Source organism: Equus caballus, chromosome 1 (assembly GCF_041296265.1).
Source record: "Equus caballus isolate H_3958 breed thoroughbred chromosome 1, TB-T2T, whole genome shotgun sequence".
Taxonomy (NCBI): Eukaryota; Metazoa; Chordata; class Mammalia; order Perissodactyla; family Equidae; genus Equus; species Equus caballus.
The window spans coordinates 140,448,853-140,474,122 of record NC_091684.1 but is presented as its reverse complement, the minus strand read 5'-3'; the positions used below and the strand labels follow the sequence as shown (position 1 = coordinate 140,474,122).

The 25,270-nt window shown below is 51.5% G+C and overlaps 1 protein-coding gene across 6 annotated transcripts in view; it reads left to right on the top strand.

Moving 5' to 3' along the window:
• Positions 1–2,132: 2,132 nt before the first annotated feature.
• The window catches only part of ANKDD1A (ankyrin repeat and death domain containing 1A), a 41,201-nt gene continuing 18,063 nt past the window's right edge, over positions 2,133–25,270 (top strand). For 3 of the 6 annotated variants that reach the window (XM_070270696.1, XM_070270689.1, XM_070270678.1), the window contains exons 1-9: positions 2,133–2,189; positions 6,605–6,708; positions 8,852–8,950; positions 11,872–11,970; positions 17,768–17,872; positions 18,576–18,674; positions 21,213–21,311; positions 21,877–21,975; positions 24,087–24,185. In XM_070270696.1, coding sequence (XP_070126797.1) covers positions 2,156–2,189; positions 6,605–6,708; positions 8,852–8,950; positions 11,872–11,970; positions 17,768–17,872; positions 18,576–18,674; positions 21,213–21,311; positions 21,877–21,975; positions 24,087–24,185 — 837 coding nt within the window. In that variant the 5' untranslated portion in view covers positions 2,133–2,155. Of the gene's footprint in view, positions 2,446–6,604; positions 6,709–8,851; positions 8,951–11,871; positions 11,971–17,767; positions 17,873–18,575; positions 18,675–21,212; positions 21,312–21,876; positions 21,976–24,086; positions 24,186–25,270 lie in introns of all 6 variants that reach the window. The other 3 variants (XM_070270719.1, XM_023655412.2, XM_070270712.1) reach the window with 3 other exon arrangements.

Here is a 25,270-nt window from a genome sequence, read left to right as displayed (position 1 = left end):
GTTTTGTTTTCTTTTTTTCCTGAGCAAGATTTGCCCTGAGCTAACATCCGCTGCCAATCTTCCTCTTTTTGTATGAGAGGCACTGCTGCAGCATGGCCACTGACAGACGAGTGGTGTAGGTCCACCCTGCGCTTCTGAACTTGGGCTGCTGAAGCAGAATGCGAGGAATGTAGCCCCTAGGCCATTGGGGCTGGCCCACATTCAGTTTTTTCACTTTTTCTGCTCAGCACTAGGTGGTTGAATCCATGCTGCTGTGAATACATCTGGTCCCTCCCTTCTGTAGTTTCATAGTACCATGTTTTACCCATCCCCTCCCTAAATGTGGACACTTTGCTTACCTCCAGCTCCCAGCAACCACAAAACAACAACACAGCAATGAACATCCTCTAAGGTGTTCCTTTGTGAGACTGTAAGAGAAGGAGCTGGATTTTAGGGTCATTGTTCGCTGTGTTTCATTTCCCTCATTACTGCCAGACTGTTTTCCAGAATGGTTGCCCCAGGCTACTCCCACCGGCAGTGTACCTGACTGTGACACATTCCCCACCAACATTTGGCATTAACCAGCTGTCTAGTTTTTGCCAGTCTACTTGGTGTAAGCGATATCTTGTCATTTTAACTTGCATTTTTCTGATCACGAATAAATCTGACCATCTCTTCATATGCTTGCAGGCTTGCTGGGGTTTTTGTTCCTTAAAAGTCTGCCCAAACTTCATCAGACTAAAGAGCTTCTTCAAGGCAAGGGAAAACAGGATTGAAACAAAAAAACAACCCACCAATTGGGAAAAAATATTTGCAAGTCATATATCTGACAAAGGGTTAATCTCCATAATATATAAAGAACTCACACAACTCAACAACAAAAAATCAAACAACCTGATCAAAAAATGGGCAGGAGACATGAACAGACGTTTCTCCAAAGAAGATATACGGATGGCCAATAGGCACATGAAAAGATGCTCATCATCACTGATCATCAGGGAAATGCAAATTAAAACTACACTAAGATATCGCCTTACACCCATTAGAATGGCAAAAATAACCAAAACAAAAAGTAACAAATGTTGGAGAGGTTGTGGAGAAAAAGGAAACCTCATACACTGCTGGTGGGAATGCAAACTGGTGCAGCCACTATGGAAAACAGTATGGTGATTTCTCAAAAAATTAAAAATAGAAATACCCGATGACCCAGCCATCCCACTACTGGGTATCTATCCAAAGAACTTGAAGTGAGCAACTCCAAAAGTCCCATGCACCCCTATGTTCATTGCAGCATTATTTACAATAGCCAAGACCTGGAAGCAACTTAAGTGCCCATCAACTGATGATTGGATAAAGAAGATAGGTGTATATATACAATGGAATACTACTCAGCCATAAAAAAGGATAAAATTGTCCCATTCACAACAACATGAACGGACCTTGAGTGTATTATGTTAAGTGAAATAGGCCAGATAGAGAAAGACAATCTCCGTATGACTCCACTCATAAGTGGAAGTTAAACATGTAGACAAAGAGAACAGATAAATGCCTACCAGGGGAAAGGGGGCGTGGGAGGTGGGCACAAAGGGTGAAGGGGTGCACCTACAACACGACTGACAAACAATAACGTACAACTGAAATTTCACAAGGTTGTAAACTACCATAATCTCAATAAAAAGTTAAAAAAAAAAAAAAAGTCTGCCTAAGTCCTTGAGGTCTGATTTTCAGCGCCTGGGGTCAGCTGGACCGGGGTCCGGAGTCCCCAGGGTGGGGCCTGCCGGAGGCCTTGCACGCACCTCCAAGCGGGGAGGCTGGGACAGCTCTCCGGGGAGAGATGCCCAGGGGTACCTGAGAAGCCCAGAGTGGCCCAGACCCGCCAGACTAGGGTCTGAAAGGCGCCTAGCTGTGGGCAGGTCAGGGGGGCCAAGGAGGGATCTGCAGCCTGGTTCGGGATCAGGGGAGGCCGCAGCAGCTGCGCCCTAGTCAGATCGCAGGGCTAGGCGCGGACGAGGGGTCTGGAGGAGGGCTGCTGCACCCCGGTTCTCCAGGGAACCATGCCCCCCACCCTGCTCCTCCTCGGCAGCTCAGCGCGCCCTCCCTCGGCTCCCTGGCGGCCCTGTGGGACGCGCGGCTCGCGCCCGGGCAGCAGCGCGCGCAGGGCCCGCAGAGCGGCGGCATGGAGGAGGCGCTGGCGTGGGAGACAGACGGCCGTGAGTCCGCGGCGCCCCGGGGCCGGGGGGCGGGTGCGGCCAGAGGCCGAGAGGATACCCGGCATCCCCACGGGGATGGCCAAGGCTGCGGTTGGCGCGGTCCGCGAGGCCATCTCCGTCCCGGGCTTCTTTGTGGCGCCCAGAGGGACGCGCACCGGGCCGAGAGGACATTGGCCGTGCGTCTGCGACTCGGGGGCGCTCCTTGCTCGGAGAGCCGGGAGCTGCGGTGGAGGAGACGTTAGCTAGAAATAAGATGGTAATACGATCCTTTATTCAGTACTTAATTTGTGTGTGGGCCGAGCCAGGACGGGCACGTTATTTGGTCTTCAAAGCGGCGCTACGGGGAGGACCTACTGTTATCTCCATTTTGCAGAAGAGAAAGCTGAGGCCCAGGGTGGTTAAATAAGTTGCCCAAGGTCACACAGCCATTAAGTGGCTGAAAGCCCCAGCTCCCCCGCAATGTCGGGGCTGGATGAGGAGTGAAGACCGTATCAGGTGGGGGAACTGAAACCCGGAGGAGAGGAGCTGTGACGTGCCGCCCGTGGGATGAGGGCACCTCAGAGCCGCCTCCAGGGAGTGTGCCCAGTGCCAGTGGCTCTAGGCCGGGCAGCAGCAGCCGTGTGGGCAGCAGCTGGCCTGGGGGGCTTTGGCTGCACTGCTTGGGAGAGAGGAGAGCATTGTGCCAGTGACCTCACTGGGATCGGGATGGGGATGGGAATGGGGATGGGGTAGGGGGCTCTGTCAAGGTGATAACTTTGTCAGAGGAGTGCAGGGTTCTTCTGGGGTGGAGAATCACCTGAATGGGAAAAGAATGTGCAGCAGTGGAGCATTGGGATGTATGGGAGGGAATTCTGGGCAGAGCACCCCGCAGGGGCAAAGGCTCAGAGGCCAGAGGGCAGTGTGTCTTTGACGTGGCCAGAAGGAGGGTGCATGGGTTCAGGTGGATGGAAGAGATGAGACTGGGCTTGATTTCACTGGCTCTATGCTCTGTGCTCTTGAACTCACTTGGACTCTTGGCTGTATGCCGACACAAACCAGGCCGCTCCTCCTAGGCTTCAGCTAAGACAAAGTGTGTCAGAGCTGGAAGGGATCTTTACAGATTACTTTGGTCACCCTCCCCAATTTTACAACTGAAGAAACCGAGACACCCAAGGTGGACGTGACTAGCCCAGGATCCTGCTGCTGGAAAGTGGCAGAGTCAGGACTAGAACCCAAGCTTCTCTAAGTCACACCTGAAGTGCCAGCCCTTTTCCTGATCCTGGGTCGTGGTGGTGTTCAGCTAAGATGTTAGGGAAAGAAAAGCTCGGTTAACACAGTACTTCCTGAAGATGTTTGGGATCTGAGAGGGGCTCTTCCAGAGCCTATTATGTTACTTTGAGAAGGGCCCTCTCCTCACCTACAGGAAAGGCAGACCCCTTTGGAGTGGGCAAGGGTGGAGCTGTCAGTGGGGACCACACTTGGAAGGTAGTATTTCTCCCCTTCCCTTGAAAATGTTGACTTGAAGCTCCCTTCTCTGCGGAGCCTCTTTCCTGCCGTTTCCCTGAGCTTGTGGTTTGGTTTTCCAGCCGACTCATGAGTCTTAATTGGGGGAGCATCTTATAGTTCAAAGGCTCCTGAAGAGTTTTAGTGGTTTGTGTGTCACTCATTCATTCAACAAATATGTGCCAGGGCCTGAATTTGGGGATATAGCAGTTAACAAATTAGACAAAGATCTCTCCCCTCATGAGCTTATATTATAATGGCGGAAGCAGAAAATAAACCTGATAAATATGTAAATATAGCGTACGCCTACGGTGAGGGGTGCTATGGAGAAAAACAATGTGGGGAGTTGTGTGGGGAGGGTGCCTTCCTTGGTTGGGGCTTCCCTGGCTCAGAGGGCCCTCAATGAAGGAGGCCCCACCATCTCCAGGTCTTTGGCCACCAGAATTTATTCAGACTCTTTGCCTTGGAGGAATAATAGTGATGATGAAGATGATGGCACTATTTACCAAACGCCATGCTAGCGGCTTTTCATATCTTGTATCTAATCAATAGACTAACCCTGCCAGAGAGCTCACATCCCCATTTTGCGGATGAAGGAACTGAGGCACAGGATAATGAAGTAACTAAGTCACACAGCCAGGAGGTGGCTTAGCCAGAGTTGAACCCAGGGACCTGTGATTGCCCTGGGGCAGCAGCTCTGGGATCCACAGCTTATGTCTATGAGGCCCAGAAAGCCCAAGACCCTCTCCCACATATGGAAAGCTGTGTGGAATTTACCTGGAAAAAGAAATGGATGGCAAGCCTATCTGTCACCTCAACACATCCTAGCCTTTCCTGCCAAGACATTGGCCACCTGTGGATACACAGAGGGGCTGGGTCTGGACATTCTCACTGGGCCAAACATGCAGAATGTGAGTATTGGCAGCAATAAAATCAGAAGATCACCTGTCCCGTAATGACTGTGCAAAGGGCCGGCAAATTATCTGTCCCTTGTGCTAGTGTGTCTAAGCCTTTCTGGAGAAGGGACAGGTAGCCATTAGTCTGGGGATTGTTAATGTCACTCATGGAAGCAGAGTTTTGTGGCTTCCTCCCTTTGCCCAGCTGTGATACTGTGATTTATAAGAAATATATATTTGATTATTCAGATGACCAAAATATATTTCTCATATATATTTGGTCTTCATCCACAGCTCACAGCTCCCAAAAGCCTAGGAATTTACTAAGTGTTAAGTGTGAGCAATGTGTCATTTGTTATGTTAATGAGGTGATTTAAGGAAAGGAATGGTTGCCAGTGGAGCCAACTGTGTCATTAGAGGGTTGGAACTCTTGGGGGAGGATTGAAAGGGCTGAAAGCTGAGTCAATTGCCAATAACCAATGGTTTAATCAATCATACCTGTGTAATGAAGCCTCCATAGAAACCCAAGAGGACAGGGTCCCAGAGCTTCTGGGGTGGTGAACACATGGGGATGCAGGGAGAGCGGCACGCTAGGACAGGGCATGGAAGCTCCGTGCCCTTTCCCCACACCTCGCCCTGTGCAGCTCTTCCATCTGGCTGTTCCTGAGTTATATCCTTTTATAATAAACCAGCGATCCAGTGAGTAAACTCTTTCTGTGAATTCTGTGAGCTGCTCTGGCAAATAAATCAAACCCAAGAAGGGGGTTGTGGGAACCTCTGATTTAAAGCCAGTTGGTCAGAAGTACAGGTAACAACCTAGACTTTCGATTGGTATTCTGAGTTGAGGGGGGCATCATTGGAACCTCCAATCTGTAGCCAGTCGTTCAGGAGCACAGGTAACAACCTGGGCTTGCAATGTACGTTTGAAGTGTGTGTGTTGGGGGGCAGTCTCTTAGGACTGAATCCTGACCTGTGGCATCTGATACTCTCTCCAGGTAGATAGTGTCAGAATCGAGCTGAACAGGACTCCCAGCTGGTGTTGGAGCATTGCTTGTTGGTGTGGGAAACCCTCCCCCCTACACACACATGTTGGAATTGGTCTCAGAACACCATTAGCCAGCTTTGGGCCCTCTGTAAGCTGTGGGTGGATCCGAAAGGGTCAGGTGCAGCCCGGGCCCCCAAGGAGTAGGTGGTCCAGCCAAGGAGACCAGACATCCTCACAAGCCAAGAGCGATCAGGATGATGGCATCGTGGGGGTCTGGTGGGATGAGCCCTGGACCACATCATCAGGCTCAGACCTGGGTCCTCCTGGCTTGGCCGCCAACACTCTGAGCCCACTGCTGCCCATGCCAGGAGGCTGGTGGGGGAGCTCTGAGGTTCCCTTTGGTCTGAGACTGTCTGAGATAAAGATGCAGTGATGAGCACGAGAGGAGTGCAGAGAGAAACTGCAGAGAAGGCACATCAGAGTGCGCCCCACAGCTGGGAGGCGAAAGCTGGTTAGGGATGAGGAGAGAAGAAGAGGTGGAGGGACGAGGGTCACGAGGTGGAAGCCGGGTAAACATGCCTCTGGCCTCGCCCGGGCCTGATGCAGTGGGTGGCTCATGACTCCTGCGGTCTTCTACCCTGGACAGAGCCAGGAAAAGGTGATGGGACTACCGTGACTCCGGTGGGAATGAATTCCATTCCCTTCCCCGAGAGCAGCTCTCGGGGAGGGGACATGAAACCTGGATGGCGGGGCACTGTGGGGGGGTGAGGGGCACACACCTGGCTCCTGTGGATGGTCTGCCGATGCTCTCCCATCTTCAGGGTTCAGAGTCCTGCTTGTATGGACCTGTGGTGTGTTGAAAGGAAAAGCAGTCTGTCTGTGGAAGTGCCCACCATGGAGAGGGAGGAGGGGCATCTTCAGATCCACCCTTCGTAGCTGGAAGACCCTCTGCCCGGAAACTTTCAGGGCCAGGGAGGGGCTGTTCCTCACTCCTTGTTGTGCAGGGTGGGGGGCCCTCCCTGCTCATCCTGCATCCCTTTTTCTCCTCCCAGTGCTTCCTCTGGAGAGGCAGCTCCACGAGGCCGCCCGCCGGAACAACGTCGGGAGGATGAAGGAGCTGATCGGGAGGAGAGTCAATGTCAGGGCCAGAAACCATGTGCGTAAAGGGGCTCCTCCAAATTGGGGACCCTGGGATAGGGATAGTGCCGTGGTGACGCCTCCACAAGGGAGGGACAGTTCACGGACACTAAGGCAGGTGCGCTGGCATGTGTTAACTTGGGGATGGCTCAGGTGGTCCACATTGTCTCAAGGTCTCTGAGGCCTCCCCCAGAGTCGGGGTCAGGATTCTGAGCCAGGCTTGGGCAATTCCAGAGCTCATACTCTTAACCCCTGTGACTCATGGGAAAGGCACACCCAAGGAACATAGGTTAAAGTCAAGAGGGCAGGGGGTCAAAGGTCAGGAGTTAGAGGCTGACAGTCAGGCAGATAGGGGCAGACACTTGGAAGGACAAAGATGGAGTGGTGCCTGTGGTCAGAAGTCCAGGGACTCAGGACTAAGAGAGGCCAGTCCATGAGAGGCTGAGCATGCTTGAGGCAGCAATTTAGTTCAGTTCTCTGAGGGCCCGCTGTGCCCACTGAGTGTGTAAACCTGCTGTGGGCCCAGATCTGCCCTCTGTGGCTCAACGACCAGGCAGGGAGGCAGACCTGGGCCCTGCTGATCAGGCCTCAGGGAAGGCCACAGGTAGGGTGGTTCACAGCCCTGCTGGGGAAGGCAACAGAGGGAACAGCCATTTCTTCTGGTGGGGGACACCGGGGATAGGCCTGGGTACCACCTGGGGTGGCCTCTCTCCGTCTTGGGGCTTCTGGCTGTCAGGAGCGTTTTAGAGGAGATGCTGGCCCGGGTGGAGGTCAGTGGAGGCTGAAAGGGTTGGGAGCAGCGTTCCTGACTGCAGCAGAGGCTGCTCTGTCTGGGGTGACACGACAGGGGTATGACTGGGTCTTCAGAGCCTGCCTGCGGCTCAGTTATAGTAACAGATTCTACGGTGTGTCTGGTGCATTTTGATTTCCAGAGCACTCTCTGCCAGTTTCCTGGGGGTCCTCACTCACTCCTGGAGAGGGGAGGAGGGCAGGAAGCGTTAGTCCTGGTTATCGATTGAGGGGAGCACAGAGGGAGTAGCAAGTCGCCTTAGGTAACACAGCATGTTATTGGTGACTGGAGCCTTGGTCTTAACTCCTGGACAAGCACTTGCCAGGAAGCATGGACTTGCAGGATGATAGGATGCTAATGCTAGATTCCTTCATCCATTCATTTGTTCATTCATTGATTCATTCATTAAATATTTATTTACTTACTTACTTTACCGGCTTACTCTGCCAGTGCTGTGCTAAGTGCTGGGGATGCAGAGCAGACGTGGTCCCTGGCCCCTTGAAGCTGATAGTCTGGTGGGGAAGGACAGACATTCAACAGCATCGCGCAAACAATTCATTCCCACTGTGATAAGCTGAGAGCATGTGGGGACTGGAGGGGGCCCACCCCACTTACGTGGGTCAGGGAAGGCTTCCCAGGGAAGTGGCATTTTCGTGGGATCAGGTGAAGAAGGAAAGTGGTCCAGGCAGCGGGGACAGCGTGGGCAGAAGCTTGAGGAAGGAAGGAATAGCTGGTCCCCAGGGAGACCACACAGAAAATTAGCTTCCTTTTGTTTTCCTCTCACAAGCGGAAACCTCCGGAGGGAAGGGGGCCGTGGGTTGGCTCCCCTAGGCTTGCTCAGATGTGTGAAGGCCAGAGACCATGGTGAGCTGCCAGGGTGGTGTGACAGTGAGGTGGGGAGTCAGGCCCCAGCAGGCCTGTTCTGAGGGAAGGAGGGGACAGAACGGGGCCCTCAGGGACTTGGAGAGTATCCTCAGACACGGGTGGCTGTCCAGCAGAGGGAGCAGCAGGAACAAAGACAGAGGGGAGAAGTTGTCTGGCATTTCTGAGAAGCAGTGGTGGGCAGGCGGGACAGGCAGGGCCTCCGAGGCCCCGGGGTCAGGAGTATCCCAGGAGCAGCGGGAAGCTGTGAAGAGTTTTAGCTGGGGACACATGGACTAATCCTGTGTTTTACTATGTTCATTTCAGCTGCTGCCATGGGGAAGGGCCAGAATGTGGCTGGGGCCCCTGCCAGGTGGTCACAAGAGCTGACAAAGGCCCTTCCACCCTGCAGGCCAGCTGTCCTGGCCAGGAGGTGGGAGGTGGGGGGCGCTGTGGGAGGTGGGCCAGGCAGCCGGCAGGCTCCTCACAGGTTTCCTCTCGATCCTGGCAGGTGGGCAGGGTGGCCCTGCACTGGGCGGCGGGCGCAGGGCATGAGCAAGCTGTGCGGCTGCTCCTGGAGCATGGGGCTGCTGTGGACGATGAGGATGCGGTACGGGACCCCTCGTGGAGGCGCGTCTGTGTGTGCGTGTCTGTCTGTCTGTCTGTCTCAGGGTGATGGAGGGGCATCGAGCTCTCTCTGGGTCTACGAGCCAGGGGTCTTTGCCGAGGTCGCTGCTGACACGCAGATGCACAGGTGCAGGGTAGGCAGGAAGTCAAGTCTTCGGGCGCCAGTGACACTGCACCGATCCCATTTTTCCCTTGCACAGTCATAAAGATCTCTCCATTTTCAAGGGCCTTTCAGCTCTCAGAGAGCCTTTTCAGCCCCTCGTGATACCCTATGAACAGGGAGAGATATGAGTTGTAGAACGGAAAATTGGGTGAGTTGACAAAGGCCTTATTTGTAAAGCCATTGGGAGGAAGGTCTCTCATGAGATGCCACAGGGCTCTGTCCTGGGTAACCCTTTAACCAACAACCTGGATAAAGACTAACAGTCTTACTTAACAAATTGGCAGGCAGCACATTGCTGAGAGAGAGCACTGAAGAATAACAGGGTCTGCAAAATTATCTCTACAGGTTTGGGGAGAGGTCTGAATTTTGACAGGGATACCCGAAAAAGTCTGAATTTAAATTAAAAAAAAAAAAATTATAAACTTCCCTGCAGAGACTTAGCTTCCATAGAAATACTTTTCTTTGGCCTGGCTTCTCTCTGCTCTCAGGCCCCACCTCGAGGGGGCTTGATTTCGAGTGGGGCTGGGAGTGAGTGGGGCAGCTGCACCTGCCTCTCCACCCCTACCCGTACCTGCTTCGGCCTCCTTTAGAGGGGACTCTGGAAGGAGAGTGTCTGGGATCCTTAGTCTGAGTTTCCCAATAAAACACTGGAACCTCTTGCATCAGCCCTTTGCTCACAAAGACGCCACTCTCACCACTGTGCTCTGTTATTTCTTCCTTGAGGGACTGAGTGAGAAAGGAAGATATGAGGGAGAATAGGAAGACAAAGTCCTTTTATAGATCTTCTCTATTTCCTTTGAGAGCAGTAATAAAGACATTTGGAGCAGTAAGAAGGCTGGTGGGCATGCCTAGTTTAGTAACAGGAGAGTGGAGGAGATACTGGAGAGGGAAATCCTGTTGTTGAGGGAAGGTCTCTAGTGATATGCCACACGGCTCTGTCCTGGAAGGTTCCTGGATCTAGGACTGTGAATATCCCTGGGGTTCCCACTGGCAGGAGGCTCTGGCTCCCATGACCCTCCTCCCCCAGCCCTGAGCCTTGACACCCGTCATCATTCCCACCTGCTGTGGGTTTCTCCCTCTGGACTCCACCCTGTGCCTCGTCCAGCCAGCCCACAGTTACTGATAACTCTTCCCGGGGCTGAGCTTTGAGCTGGTGCTGTGTTTCCTGGCCTCTTTGGCTCTAGCTGAGAACAGCTCCAGTCCCCATTTGAGCTGCTATGTCAGGTCCAACACCTTCCCCGAGATTTCAGCAGGAAGGGCTTAGGTTCTTGTGGTCAGTGCTGGCTCTTACTTCTAGCTTCTGCTCAGTCTTTGCCGTCCTCTTGAAATTTTGCAAATAGTGCCTTATCGCTACCTTGGCATCACCCCCACTGTGGCTCTCAGTGCTTCTCCCTGGTTTCCACAGAGACCCTATTTACAGAAAGCTTCCAGTGTGGGCAGGCTTTCCAAAATAAGAGATGGAGGGGATTTACGTCACACATGAAAACAGTCTACAAATCCTAAAATCCTCTCTGGCATTCCTGTTCTTTAAGTCCCTTGACCTCTTCCTTGTCTTGGCCTCAGCGTCTGTCCCCCCACCCCAATGCTCCTTGTCTGCACCACAGCCTTCCTGCCTCCAAATTCCTGCCCTTTCTAAAGCAGAGCCACAAGACTGTCTTTGGATGCCCAGTGGCTGCTGATCAGTTTCACCTTTCACTCCCACCACTTGTCAAAGGTTTTACCCAGACGGAGTTCCGTCCCTAAGAGGAATTCTGGTGCCAGCCACTAAGACCCCCTTTCCTGGTGCTCCTCACAAAGGCTCTTTGTGGGGCCAGTGGGGAGGCAGCTATGATCCGGGGTGTTCCGTGCAAGTGCTGGGTGGGGCACTCTCCCTCCTAGAGGTCCGACTGTGAAATTGAGGCTGATTCAGGACTAGGAGCTGACCAACCCTGTCCTTGTGGCCCCTGCCCTAGGCCCCAGGCAGCTTGGAACATGCCGAGGGTGGGCATAGGTAAAGGGGACACTGACCCCTAGTTCTTCTTGAGGTGGGCTCTGCATTTCAGCTCCCAGCTGCACGTGGGAGCACTTGCCCACTGCAGGCCTGCTTCTTATGCTGCTGGGGAGATTCTTTGGCCTATCAGAGGAGACCACACTGTCGGTTCATTCTACGTATGACAGGCTTTTGGCCTTGCCAGGAGACCTAGAGCCACACATGACACTTTCTGTGAGAAAATATGTTCTGGTCTATTGGCACAGATGTTAGCTCAGGGACAATCTCCCTCAAGCAAAAAGAGAAAGATTGGCAACAGTTGTTAGCTCAGGGCCAATCTTCCTCACCAAAAAACAAAAAAATTCCTGGACTTTATTTATTTATTTAAAGATTGGCCCTGAGCTAACATCTGTTGCCCATCTTTTTTCTTCTTCTTCTCCCCAAAGCCCCCCAGTACGTGGTTGTATATTCTAGTTGTAGGTCCTTCTAATTTTACTATGTGGGACGCAACCTCAGCATGGCTTGATGAGCAGTGCTGGGTCCACACCCAGGATCCGACCTGATGAAATCCTGGGCTGCTGAAGCAGAGAGGGTGAACTTAACCACTCAGCCACAGGGCCAGCCTCTGGACTTTGAGTTCCCAAAGCTGGAAGCTCCCTGGCCTGGATGGTCCCTCATGGTTGTATGACTATGCAGTGCAGATAGGGCCCAGGTGGCACAACCACACCTCCTTACATTCTCCTCCCCTCCTCCCCTGTGTCCTCTCCCCCAGTTTGGGATGAACGCGCTTCTCCTGTCTGCCTGGTTCGGCCACTTAAGGATCCTGCAGATCCTGGTCAACTCTGGGGCCAAGATCCACTGTGAGAACAAGGTAAGGCCCCCCTGCCCCTGCCTCCTCTCTTCCTCCTGCCCCCAGCTGCACAGGTCTACCCCATCTCTGCCCCCTCCTGCCCGCCATGAGCCTCTGCCTGCTCCAGCTTGCCCTGGCCCTCTGAGAACCCTCCCGAAGCCCCAGCTAAGCTCAGCCCTGTGAAGCTGGCACCCTCACTGCTTCCCCTGGGGCTGAGAGAAGGGTCTGGGGTATGTCTTCTATCAACACTGAAAGCCTCTTTCTTCTGATCCCCCCCCAACCCTTTACCACCCTCTGGTGTGGGGACAGTCCCCAGCCCTCTGGGCAGCCTTCTTATTTACACAAGAGGAACCGAAGGAACACCCTCTGAGGGTCTTAGGAAGGTTAGATGAGATGGGGTGTGGCCTCCTCCTCTGCCCGGCCGGCCCCTGCCTCTCTTGTGGTCTGTGTGGAAGGAGGAAGGCACCGTTTACCGAACTGTGGGGCCTTCAGCAAGTTACTTCACCCTTTGAACCCCAGTTTTCCCATTTGGAAGTGGGGATGCTAGGACCCCCTCTGAGCTGAGGGAGAAACAAGAACAGTGCTGTGGGCGAAGTGCCTGGCTCGGTGCCTGGTCCCTTGGGGAGCCTGGCAGTGCCTCGCCGCTCACTGGTGGGCCCTGGGGTTTGAGGGAGGCGGGGCCCGCGAGTCGGAGTGCCTGGAGTCCCTGCGCTGGTGTCTCAGTGGCCCTTAGGAAAATGCAGTCATTTCCGGGCCAAAAACCTTCAGCCAGGAGTTCTCAGCCTTGGTCCTTAGAGAGAGTTCAGGGGTCCAGCGACTCGGATGGGAAAAAAAGTATGTATTTTTTTTAACATAACTTCTACTTGAAAATTTAGCATTTCTTTCAGTGATGAATGTGGGTAGTATTAGTATTACCTGTGACTTATCACTTATAGAAAATGTAGCTATTTTCATATCACGTTACAGTTTTTAAGGTATATCAAAATACTATTTATGTTCATCATTACTTAGAAATTATGGCAGTTACCAATCCTTCACTAGATCTTGTTGTTTAATGGATCAATAAAGCACGTATGTTACTAGATTGAAAATTTGCTTTTTGATATTTTTGCTAATTCTGTTTCAATATAATTGGTTTCCTTTTGTCGTGGGCAGAGTAATAGCCCCCAAAGATGTCCATGTCCTAACCTTGGAGCCTGTGAACCCCAGAATCTAACATGGCAAAAGGGACTTCGCAGGTGTGATTAGGTTAAGGACCTTGAGGCGGGGAGATTATCCTAGATTATCCACACGGGCCCACAAAGGTTCTTAGAGGAGGAAGAGGAAGGCAGAGGGTCCGAGAAGGAGATGTGATGGAGGAGGCAGAGGTTGGAGTGATGCGGCCACGAGCCTAGGAATGTGGCAGGCTCTGGAAGCTGGAGAGACCAGGAAAGGGATTCTCCCTTAGGGCCTCCAGAAGAGGCACAGCCCTGCCAACCCATTTTAGACTCCGGCTCCAGAGCTGTAAGATAGTACATTTGTGGTGTTTTAAGCCACTGAGTGTATGGTAATTTGTTACAGCAGCAATATGAAACAATACACCATTGTAAGCCTGTGTATTTGATTAAAATTTCTTCCTATATAATTTATTTTATGCATTTAAGTAAACATTTTTCTGAGAATGGGTCCGTAGGCTTCACTAGACACCACAAAGGGCCATGGCACATGAGAGTTGTGCTTATGCCATTGTCAGGATTTGTTGTTGTTGGTGGGAATGTCTGACAGCTCCCAGGGAAGGATGCCCCTGGGTTATGGACCACAGGATCTGAGCCCAGAGTGTGGGAGTGAGAGAGTGAGGGCCTATCAGGAGGGACCCTAGGATGGCACCCCGGTTCCAGCTGAGAGTCCTTCTGTCCTGTCCTGCCTGCTTGGCCTGCTTGGCCTTGGAGAAGCTCAGTGGCCCTAGGGAATCCAGTAGCTGTCTTGATGGAATTTGCTATAAACACAGAGCTGTGAATGAGCCTCATTGTTCTAGAATGAGGGAGGCGGGGTCTTGGGTGTGTGTTGAGGGCAGGGGCAGGGCTCTGAATAACGGACTCTTCTGGCTAAGCAGATCCCCTCTGTATTAGTTTTCTATTTTCAGTAACAAACCACCCTAAAACTTAGTGGTTTAACATAACAATGATTTATTATTTTTCATAATTCTGCATTGGCTGGGCAGTTCCTGTGGTCTTTCCTGGGCTCACTTATGAGACCACAATCAGCAGGAGGTTGGGCTGGGGGCTAGCTCTCTCTGGGTGGCCTCCCTTGCATGTCTGCAGCCTCTGCAGGGAGGGTTGGAACGTCTGGGATGGTGTGGCTTGTTTCTCCAGGTGGTGGCTGATCTTCACGGAGGGCAGGCTGGCCTTCCTTATGTTGCTACCCCACGCATAGAAAAAAGCAAGAGAGGAAGTGGCAAGGTTTCTTGAGTTCAAGGCTGGAAGGTCACATGATATCATACCACATTCTACTGGTCAAAGCCCATTACATGCCACCCTAGATCCAGGGGGAGGAGAATATTGGATTCCCCCTCTGGATGAGAAGGGTAGCACAGTCCAGTAACTTACGGTGCTTCCAAGGGTGGGAGGAATAGTTGCAGCCGTCTTTGTAAACAGTCCATCGCAGCCTTCCTTTCCATCCCTGTGGAAGGTCTTCCCCAAAGATATTCATCACATCTTAGATGAGGATTGAGCCAGGCCCACAATCCATCCACCCCTTCCTGCTTCTGCCCTAAAGCTTTCTCTTTGCCCTGCTGTTTACCTGGCTCTACCTTGCCAGGCATTGGTGATATTTAAAATTTTGCTATAGACTGTATTAGAATTTCACCAGTTTTCCTGTTAATATCCTACAGTATTTAGTCATCTTGTCTCCTCCAATCTTGAGACGATTTCTTAGTCTTTCCTTGTTTTTCATGACACTTTCTTTGACACTTTTAAAGAGTAGTGGTCAATTATTTTGTAGAATGCCCTTCAATTTGGGTTTGTTGGATGTTTTTCTCATGATTAGATAGACTGGGGTTATGGAATTTTGGGAAGAAGACCACAGAGGTCAAGTGCCCTTCTCATCACCTCGTATTAGGGGGCGTGTCACACCAACATGATTTGTATCTAGTGATAACACTAGTGAGGTTGTTACCTTGATCCAGTTCTGATACCAATTCTGATGTGATGTATTTTCCACAACACCAAGCAATTAACTCAATTCTCCATGGACATTCACCGGGTGTCCCACAATTTAACTCAGTTCTGACACTGTCCACCTGGAGATGGCATCAGATTTCATAAGTTAGGGGCTCAGTCCCACAAGACTGCCCCCACTTCAGATGCCAGTCTCAAGTCCACATTGTTACCTGTGCTTCTGACCAACTGTCTATAAATCAGAGGCTCCCATGACCCCCCTTCTTAGTTTTGATTAATTTGCTAGAACAGCTCTCAGAACCCAGGAAACCAGTTTACTTACTAGATTATCAGTTTATTACAAAGGATATTAAAGGATAGGAATTGTAGGGGAGGAAGACAAGTCCTCTACCCTCTAGGTCCTTCTGGCTAGCCTAAGAATGAAATTGACATGAGACAGAATAACAGGAGAAAATCAAAGCTTTATAACATGTATACATGGGAGAAACCCAGGAAAACTGAGTAGCCGGCTAGAATGGCCAAAGCCGCCACCTTAAATACCATCTTCAGCTAAAGACAAAGGCCCATGCTGGGAGTAGTGGTTTGGGGCCTCAAAGGAGAGGAAGACAATTTACATGGAGATGAAAATGCAAATATTTGTTAATCAAGTGTTTGCTGGGCCAGCTACAGACAAGGTTATCTTGAGGTATTAGCTCCTTCCTGGAACAGGCCCTTCTATCCTAAATTCTTTTAGACAGTGAGGGGGAAGGTCAAAGTTTCTTTCAGTCTTTTGTTCTTAAAGATAATCAAGCCAAAGAGACACATTTTGGGGTGACTAATTCTGATCCCCCACCAAATCAATAGCCAGATATAGAGATACGTAGAGCCAGGTTCCAAAAGCAGGAGCTTCTGTCCCTATGGAATTTGGGGCCTGGCACGTGGATGCATTCTATTTCACCAACCTGGAAGCTCTCCAAACCCCGTCCCTTTGGGTTTTTATGAGGCTTAATTACTTAGGCATGACTGATTAAATCCTTGGCCGTGGGTGATTGATTCAACCTCCAGCCCTTCTCCTCTTTCTGGAGGTCAGGGGGGTGGGGCTGAAAGTTCCAACCCTCTAATCACTGGTTGGTTCCCAGGCAACCAGCCCCTGTCTTTAGGTTACCTAGGGCTTCCCCAGGCCCCTCATTAACATAACAAGAGATTCCTTTCTGGCTCTTACTGCTAGGGTAACCTAAAGGAGCTTTGTGCCAGAGACAACGATGAAGACCAAATATATAATTCTTATTATAAATCACAATATCACCCTTGATCTCTTGGTGAAAGTGGTGTTGTCCAGGTTCTCCACTGTAATGTTAGCATTTTTCCCTTTCCTTACTCTATTGTTAGAAACTCTTTGTGGTTTTAACTTACATTTCAGCAATGACTAATGATGTCAGATATGTTTTCATGTGCTTATTTGCCATTCATATATCTTCTTTGGTCTCCAAATTATTTTTATTTATTTATTTATTTTAAGATTTTATTTTTCCTTTTTCTCCCCAAAGCCCCCCGGTTGTGTACTTTTAGTTGTGGCATGTGGGACGCCACCTCAGCATGGCTTGATGAGCGGTTCCGTGCCCACGATTCAAACCAGTGAAACCCTGGGCTGCTGAAGCAGAGCACATGAACTTAACCACTTGGCCATGGGCTGGCCCCCCCAAATTATTTTTTAGTTGAGTTGTTTAATTTGTTATTGATGAGTTTTTAGAGTTCTTTATAAATTTTGGATGCATTTCGAAATTGCAGACATCAATGTACTTCCCTCTAAATACTTCAGTGTGCATGTCATTAACTAGAGTTCATTTCTTTACATACAATGAAATACACAAATATTAAGTTTATACTCACTGAGATTTGACAAATGCTATTCCTGTGTAACCCATGCTGCAAGATCATGACCCATCGATGGTTGCCATCTACTTGAAAATCAGTGTTCCAAATAATCTAGCTGTGATGCAAGGCCAGGGTGGAAGCTCTGGGCTGTGAACATAGGGTTTGCAAACCTCCTTCCTTAATTGTTGCTTCTGGGGCCAAGAGACCTTCTTCCGCACCCCCCACCCTACCACCTCCTCCCCCTGGCCCACTAATCCCCTAGTCCCTAGTCCCTGCAGACCACGCTGCTTTCAGTCCTCCCTGGAAGGTTAGGGGGTGACTTCCTAGTGACAGACACTGGGCACTTAGCCACCGCCTTCCTCATTTGCTGCTCTATCAAGGAAAGCAGATGCTAGAACCTCCATAACAACATTCTGTGGGGATGTTCTGGGACTGTTAGTGCCATACAGCCTCAGCTTACATCCTCGAATCATTTTCAGTTTATAAAGTACGTTTCCTGTAGGTGATGCTCAAGATTATTAAGCTAATTTGACCTCTGAGAAAGTGGAGGCTCAGGAAGGTAGAGGTAACTAGCCCTAGGCCACAGAGCTGATAAACGCTGGAGCGCAGCACAGATTTGAACTCTGGCATCCTGACTCCCACCCGCCCCTGTGAGGCTGAGTTATCCCAGGGGCCCATCTCCATTTACAGTGTTGTTTCCATGGGGAAGCTGAGTTCTGGGTCATGAACACTCACCGTTGGGGAGACAGCCAGTGTGTGAGAAGGGCCTCCCTTCGCACACTGCAGGGACCACCCTGGCTTGTTTCCAGGAGGGTCTGACCTTACTGCACTGCGCAGCCCAAAAAGGCCACGTGCCAGTGCTGGCGTTCATAATGGAGGACCTGGAGGACGTGGCTCTGGACCACGCTGACAAGGTGAGAGTGGCCTCAAGGCTCTTTGTCCTTCTCATTGGGCCAGGGGCTCCTGGGACCACTCCTGCCCATTCCTTGAGTGCATCCTTTGAGCTATGAGTGGTGTAGACTGGACCCCACCTCAGGGAGCTGCTGGTCTGGAAGGGACATGAGGGCACAAATAGCAGGCCGCAGGCAGAACATGGTCAGCTCCCTCAGACAGGTTCTGTTAAGGACTAGACAAGATAGAGAAGGGGGCCACTCCTGTCTGCTTCCCAGAGGAGGTGGCGTTCCGTGAATGAACTGGATTTTGTGGGCAAAGTTGGAAAGCAGGGGAGAATTCCAAATGGAGGAGAGGGCATCGCTAGAGCTTTAGAGGTGGGAAAGGCCCATGGTGTGTGAGTTCAGATGGACTGGAATCTTGGGAGTGAGGCCCCAAGGAGGTGCTGAGGCTCGTCATGGAGATCTTGACCCTCAGCCTCAGGAATCTGTCCCTTACCCAGTAGGTATCAGGGAGCCACAGAGGGATTTCAGTGGGGGAGGGTCCCCCCCACCCCAAGTGGGGTCTTGTTGGGATATTGGGTCTGGGCTTTCCAGCCAGGGTGTGTAGGGCAAAGGGAGGGGGGAGCAGGAGAGGGGCAGGAAAGGTCACTGTAAACCCAGAGTGGTTGGGGAAACAGAGGCCAGGGGGGCAGGGCATGGAAGGTTCACTCTCTTCTCTTTCCAGCTGGGAAGGACAGCGTTTCACCGGGCTGCTGAGCACGGGCAGCTGGATGCTCTGGACTTCCTTGTGGGCTCTGGCTGTGACCACAGTGTCAAAGACAAGGTACTGTAACCATGGGTCCCAGGGGAGGGCCCAGGCTCTGGGCTCCTGACCAGGGCGGGTGCTGGCAGCTCACCTGTGCTTACTTCTGACTCCAGCATCCTGGAGGGGCTGGATCGGCCCAAAGACCAGAGTGTGTCTGATGTTCATCCAGCAGGCAATTTTTGAGCACGTGCCATGGGCCAGCCCTGTGCTATGGGTGAGGAGCACAAAGATGCCCAAGACATAGTTTCTTACTCAAGGAACTCAACACCACAGTCCTAGTAAGGAGCTATGATCCGAAGTGGGGAGTCAGGATGGCAAATCTGGTCGGTAGTGCTGCCTGGAGTGGGTTTGAGTGGGACTGTGGTGTCGCTGGGGATGCCTGGTGTTAGGCGGTGTGGGAAAGGGTTGGGGGCTGGTAGCCACACACCTGCTGGTTATTTGCTTTCTTTGTATTTTAGTAATCTACTATGGTTATGGTGAAAGCAGGGTCAGGGCGCTGAGGAGGGAGCAGTTCACTTAGGGTGGGGAGCTTACCAGCAGGATTTCTCCAATCTGAGAAGGGGTGAGGGATGGGGACCAGAGGGGGCTATCCTACAAATGACTCGTATCAGTGGACCATTTTGAATCGTTAGGCAAATGTGTTGCAGCAAATTCTAAACAATGCTTCCAACAAAGAGACAAACTCCATTTTTAATCTTCTGATTAATGTGCTCCGCCAGGAGAGGAGCTCTGTTTATAAGCTAGTGACAGAGAGTTCACAGAGAAAGGCACTGCAAGGTCTTAGAAATGGAAGCCCCTTCATCAAGGGCAAGTTCAACCTTTTCACTTTACAGATGTGGAAACTGAGGCCCAAAGAGGGGGATCCTTTAGCCAAGGTCACACAGCAAGACAAAGGTTGAGCTGAATTTGGAACCAGCATCCTGATACCTAGCGCTGTGCTCCTCCCTCTCACCAGGCTGCCTCCTGGGGCACTGAGCCCTTGGAGTCTGTACTGAATCTGTCGTCCACACTCATCCTTTCAGGATGAAAAGGCTGAGTCAGTTTCCGAGAATGAGATCAGGCCAATTTCCTTCATTTCGGAAACACGGCCTGAGCACGTCATGCTCTGTGCCAGCACGGGGTCAGGAACTGGGAGTACGGAGAGGTGTAAAGGACAGCCCTTGCCAGGACATGTCCACCCAGGAGGCAAAAATGATTGTACTCAGGGCCCTAGGAGAACAGGAGCTCCCAAACTAGAAAACAAGAAAAGTCCAGCTCTGATGAACTTACCCAGAATCTTGCAATCAGAAATTCTAAAAGGAAGCTTTTAAAATTGCATGCTCCTGTTAAGTTTTGTACTTTCAGATGAGGAGCGTCTTCATTTTGAATTTCATTTGAGGAGGGGTTCAGAATGCTTTTCAAGGCTTTGAGCCACTGAAGGTCTGGCTCCTACTAGGACCCCACAGCCTGCACAGGGAGGTAGAGCTGTCAGAAGTGATGACAACACACGTCATGCCACAGGTGCTGTAGGTAGGGAGGCTTACAGAGCCCAGGGAGTCATTAGTTCCCCTGGGAATGTCAGGGAGATGCTGACAGGGCCTCAGAGAGGTGGAGAGGCTGGGCATCCCCATGGGCGGAGGGGAGAGGGCACTAGGCCCAAAGTCAAGGCCTCCTTCTGCCCAGCTCTCCTGCCTCTGAGCCCGCTGCCCTCCCCAGGCAGAGTCCCAGCGCCCTGTTAGGGGGTCCATGCCACCTGCAGCTTCAAAGGGCAGTATGTGGGTATTTATAACCTAGAGGGAAGAAGAAAGCCCCACCCTGTCTCCACAGCCTGCTACCTATGGGCACCTGCAGCCCCCACGGTTCACCCGCTTCCTTCGTGTCTTCTTGAACAGAGACTTCACACCGTGGCCACATTTCCCACAGCCTGGTGCTTGCTTGCAGCAGCGAGCCAACCAGGTCACTGTGTGCGCATCTGCAGAGGGTGGGGGAGGAGCGGAACGGCTGGTGAGGGGATATTTTAAACAATTTTTATTTATTAATATGACAGTGATCGTAAAGGAAATTTAAATCTTTCATCTTCGATCCCATCAGATAGTTAGAGCTATTTGATGGATGTGTGGGTCTCCCATGGCGGGTATGTTCTATCTGTCGTCAGTGCTGCTGTGGCTTGGTATGCTGTGTGTTCACATCCTCACTGGGCCCTTTAAGGATCTGTGCTTAAATGCGAAGGTCTTGATTCCTTCCTCAGGAGGGCAGTGAGACAGGCCGGGTAGAGGAGAGAGCTTGAGCCAGGAGGCTTCCACGACTGGGTCAGCTAGCTATGTCCCAGGGGCCTTCTGGGCATGATGAATGGCCAAAGTTGGATCTTCCCTTCTGGATGCTTCTGTGGGTTCCTCAGGGGTCCTTGCCCTGGTCCTCCGTCTGTGGTTCCTTCTTAGGGACATACCTTGACGTGTCACCTCCCCTCTCTGAACCTCAGCTGCCACGTCTATAAAATGAGGGGCGGCTCCAGCTTGTCCCCAGGGCCTGCGGGGGTCTGTGACTCTACTGGCCCCTCAGGAACCCTTCTCCCTGAAGGACGGGAACACGGCCCTTCACCTGGCTGCCGCCCGGGGCCACCTGGCTGTGCTGCAGCGACTCGTGGACATCAGGTTGGACCTGGATGAGCGGAATGCGGTGAGTCATGCCCAGAGGATGCAGAGATGCATGAGGCTCGTTTGCTCCCTGCCTTTGAGGAACCTACAGCCTGAGGTATGGCCTGATTTTCCCCTGGGAGAGCCCCTGCAGCCGGGAAGCTGAGGACATGTTTTCAGACTAACAGTCCACCAGGAAAAGATAAGCAGCAGCACAAAACTCGAGGCTTGGTGAAGGCTCTAGGCATGAGGGATCACCAAGAAGTATACCATGGTGTGTACTCAAAGAAGGGAGAAGTCGCTGCGGCCAGGATGATCTGGGAAGGCTTCCTGGAGTAGGAGGGAATAGACAGAGAGTAGGGGGTGAGACAGCTTGGAGGGTGAGGAGAACTGAGCAAAGCATAGGAGAGAGTGAATGTACCACATGCCCCTCAAAATGAGACAGTCAGGTTCGGGGCTCAGGGAACCATAAATAACTAAGGTCGCTGTCCTCAGTAGCAGGGCAGAGGAGAGCTTAAAGAGCCCTGGAGCCATGGCAGAAGGGGTGTCCTCTCCCCTTGAGGCCTGGCCTCAGCCTCCCCGCCGTCCTCATCCCTCTGGTGTTTCAGGAGGGTCTGACTGCCCTGCACGCGGCTGCTGAAGGGATCCACCCCGACTGTGTGCGGCTCCTCCTTGGGGCTGGGAGCAACGTGAACACCCTCACCCAGGTAACCAGGCCTCCCCACCACTGACATCTGCCTGTGGCAGAACCATAACCACGTCAACAGTAGCAGCCACCATCATCCCTGAATATTATGTGAATAGAGGCTATGAGGCAGCAGGCCCGGGTTCTGGTCTGGCTTCTCTGCTGCAGAGCTCTGTGACCTTGGGCCAGTTACCTAACTTCTCTGAGCCTCGTTTCCCAACTATGAAATGAGGAGGCTGCATACTTACTGTTTTACACTCTGTGAGGATTAACTACCTAGTACGGTGCCTGAGACATAATAGCAGCTCCCCACCTGTCAGTGTCTTCTTATTGTTGGGCACTTCGTGGTTCACAAGGCCCCTTTGTGACTATTACCTTAGAGAAATTCTCCCCATTTGACAGGTGAGGAAATTGAAGTTTAGAGAGGGTCACTGACTTTCCCAGGTCACAAGCTTGTAAGAAACAAAGCTGAGTCTGAGAAGCCCATTTCCTGACTGCAATGCTCAGGCCTGGAAGGTTCATCACACCTGTGCAGGGGCCACCCAGCCCTCAGGCTGGAGCTGGGACTCTGGGACAGGGCTCTTCTCTCCCTCCCCATTGTCTACCTCAAGTCGGCCCCAGGACAGTCCCCGCTGTGTCCTGGAGACACACAAGGTGTGGTCTTTCTCTAGGTAGGGAGTTCACTTTTTTTGTTTTTGCTTTTTATTTTTAGATGGATGAGGAATAATTTGTCTTAGCTGGCCGAAGGGCTTCAGGTTCTGGAATTCTCTATTCTAAATTTCAATAATAATGCAAAAATAATAATAATAAATAATAAAATATAAATAATAGTGAAAATAGTTAAAAAACAGGAATTAAAATGGGATGCTCAAAAATATTTATTTAACACAAAAGGAGACAGTCAAGGAGAAACAGAACAAAAAAGACAGGAAACATATAGGAAATAAATAGCAAAATGGCAAATGCAAATTTAATCGTAATATCAGTGTTAATATCCCCTAAATGTGAATAATGCTTTATAAGCCACAAAACACTTAATTTGCAGAAGTCCCCTGGAGGTGTGGGAACTACTACCCCAGGAGTGTGGGGGTCACCAGAGCCCAGAGAGGAAAGGCGGCTGCCCCAGGGCACCCAGCTATGTCCTCCCATTGGCTTGGTGTTGCTCTTCAGTTAGCAGGTCCCTTCTCTGTGCCCAGTACAGTACTAGGTGCTGGGAGGGGGCAAAAGAAGTGAAATGCCAACAGTAGCAGAGACTGGGGAGGTTGTGTCCAGCTGGTGGTCATTGGTGGCGCTGGAGCTGCCCACTGCACTGGGCCTTGTGCTCCAGCCTCGGCTTGAGGTTTCTGGCAGAGGCACAGAAACCCTCCCACCCCTCGCAATGCGGTGCAGCAGGGTCTCTGAGGAGGCGGCAAGTCCAGTGTGATGGCATTTCCCATTGAGGGGTGGACTGGTTCCCATCCACCCAGTGCACTTCCCTCAGATGGGACTTTGGGAGGGTGACCAACTTGTCCTGGTTTGCCCCGTACTGTCCTGGTTTTAAAACCAAAAATCCCAAATCCTAAGGAACCCTCAGTCCCGGCAATCTGGGACAGTTGGTCACCTATGGGGCTTGCCTGGCAGCGTGGGGAGGTATCGCATGTGACATCGTTGTTGCCTCAGGGGTGGGCTCTGGCTAACGGAGAGCGCTTAGAAGGCCTGTCCGGCATGAAGCCCTCGCTCTGGCCCTGCCAGTCTCCTGCCTGGACACGCTGAGGCCTGTTCCAGCCGGACAGTCCACGCCAGGTGGGGTTTGCTCTGTACGGGCAAATCTGATTTGTCCCCCTCTTTGAAAACCATCTCCTCAGAGTCTGTACTCTGCATGTCTTTACCAGCTAAGGAATTGTTCGGGCCTTGGCCTATGTTCCAGAGTTTGTGACAGGAGGCAAGGAAAAGGCTGAGGCCATAGTGAGCCCCTGGTACTAGTCACCCGGCCTGGGCAAGTCACTGATGCCTCCAGCGTCAGGGTTTAATGGGGATAATAGTCCCAGGAGGTTGTGAGATGCAAATGAGATAAGGAATCCCATAGTGCTTTGTAAACCCCACTGCATGATGTGAGGTCCTTAGGACACTGCGTTGATGCCTGTTTCCCTCTAGAAAAAGCAGAGCTGCCTCCACTATGCAGCCCTCAGTGGCTCCGAGGACGTGGCCCGGGCCCTCATCCATGCAGGAGGCTGCACCAATGTGGCTGATCATGTAAGTGCGGGGTCCTGGATTGAAGGGGGTCCCCACTGCAAAGTGTCCCCTGACCCCACCGTTGGAGTACAGCAGGGAGCACTTCAGGCACTTCAGGCCCGTTGGGGTTGGGGCGGGGCCAGGACCAGGGGAGCTGACAGCACGAGGGAGAGTCAAATAAGCTCCCAGCTGGAACAGGATTAGAAACCGAGGTTGCATTTCCTCCAGAGTGAATTATCTGCTCGTTTTTTCCACTCATTTATCCACTGGGTCTCAGTAACGATCTTTATGTTACAGATCTAGGCTCTTGGTTGTTCATTTTTCTCCTGTTGTGTTGTGGTGCACACACAGGCAACATAAAACCTTGTGGTTAAGACATGGACTTTGGTGCCAGACAACCTGGCTTTGAGGCCACTCGCAAACCGAATGACCTCGGGCAAGCTGCTTTGACCTCCCTGGGCCTTTTTCCCTAACTATGGGCACTATTATTATTCCCATTGTATAAGTGAGGAACTATTTATTGTTTAAATTAGAAAGAGGTCATTTCTTTCTTTCTTTTTTTTTTTTGAGGAAGATTAGCCCAGAGCTAACTACTGCCAGTCCTCCTCTTTTTGCTGAGGAAGCCTGGCCCTGAGCTAACATCCATGCCTGTCTTCCTCTACTTTATATGTGGGATGCCTACCACAGCATGGCGTGCCAAGCCGTGCCATGTCCGCACCCGGGATCCAAACCGGTGAACCTCGGGCCGCCAAGAAGCGGAACGTGTGAACTTAACCGATGCGCCACCGGGCTGGCCCCGAGGTCATTTCTTACAGCTGAAATAAGTACTATATTTAAAATTACTGTAAAAACAGTATACCACAGTTCATTGCAATATAGAGACAAAAGGCATCCTTAATCCCAACCCCCTAGAAAAGCGATGACTTGACTTCATTCCCTCCCAGTTCTTCCTCCTGTAGAGTAGCATCTCCAGCGAGAAAGAATCCAGGCTAAGGCAGAATTCTGGAAAGGGGGAAGCATACTTATCTTACTCATCAAGACACCAGAACCTTGATTCCAGTCCGGTGGAGTTGACCCAGCCCGAGCATCAACTGTTGCTGCATAGT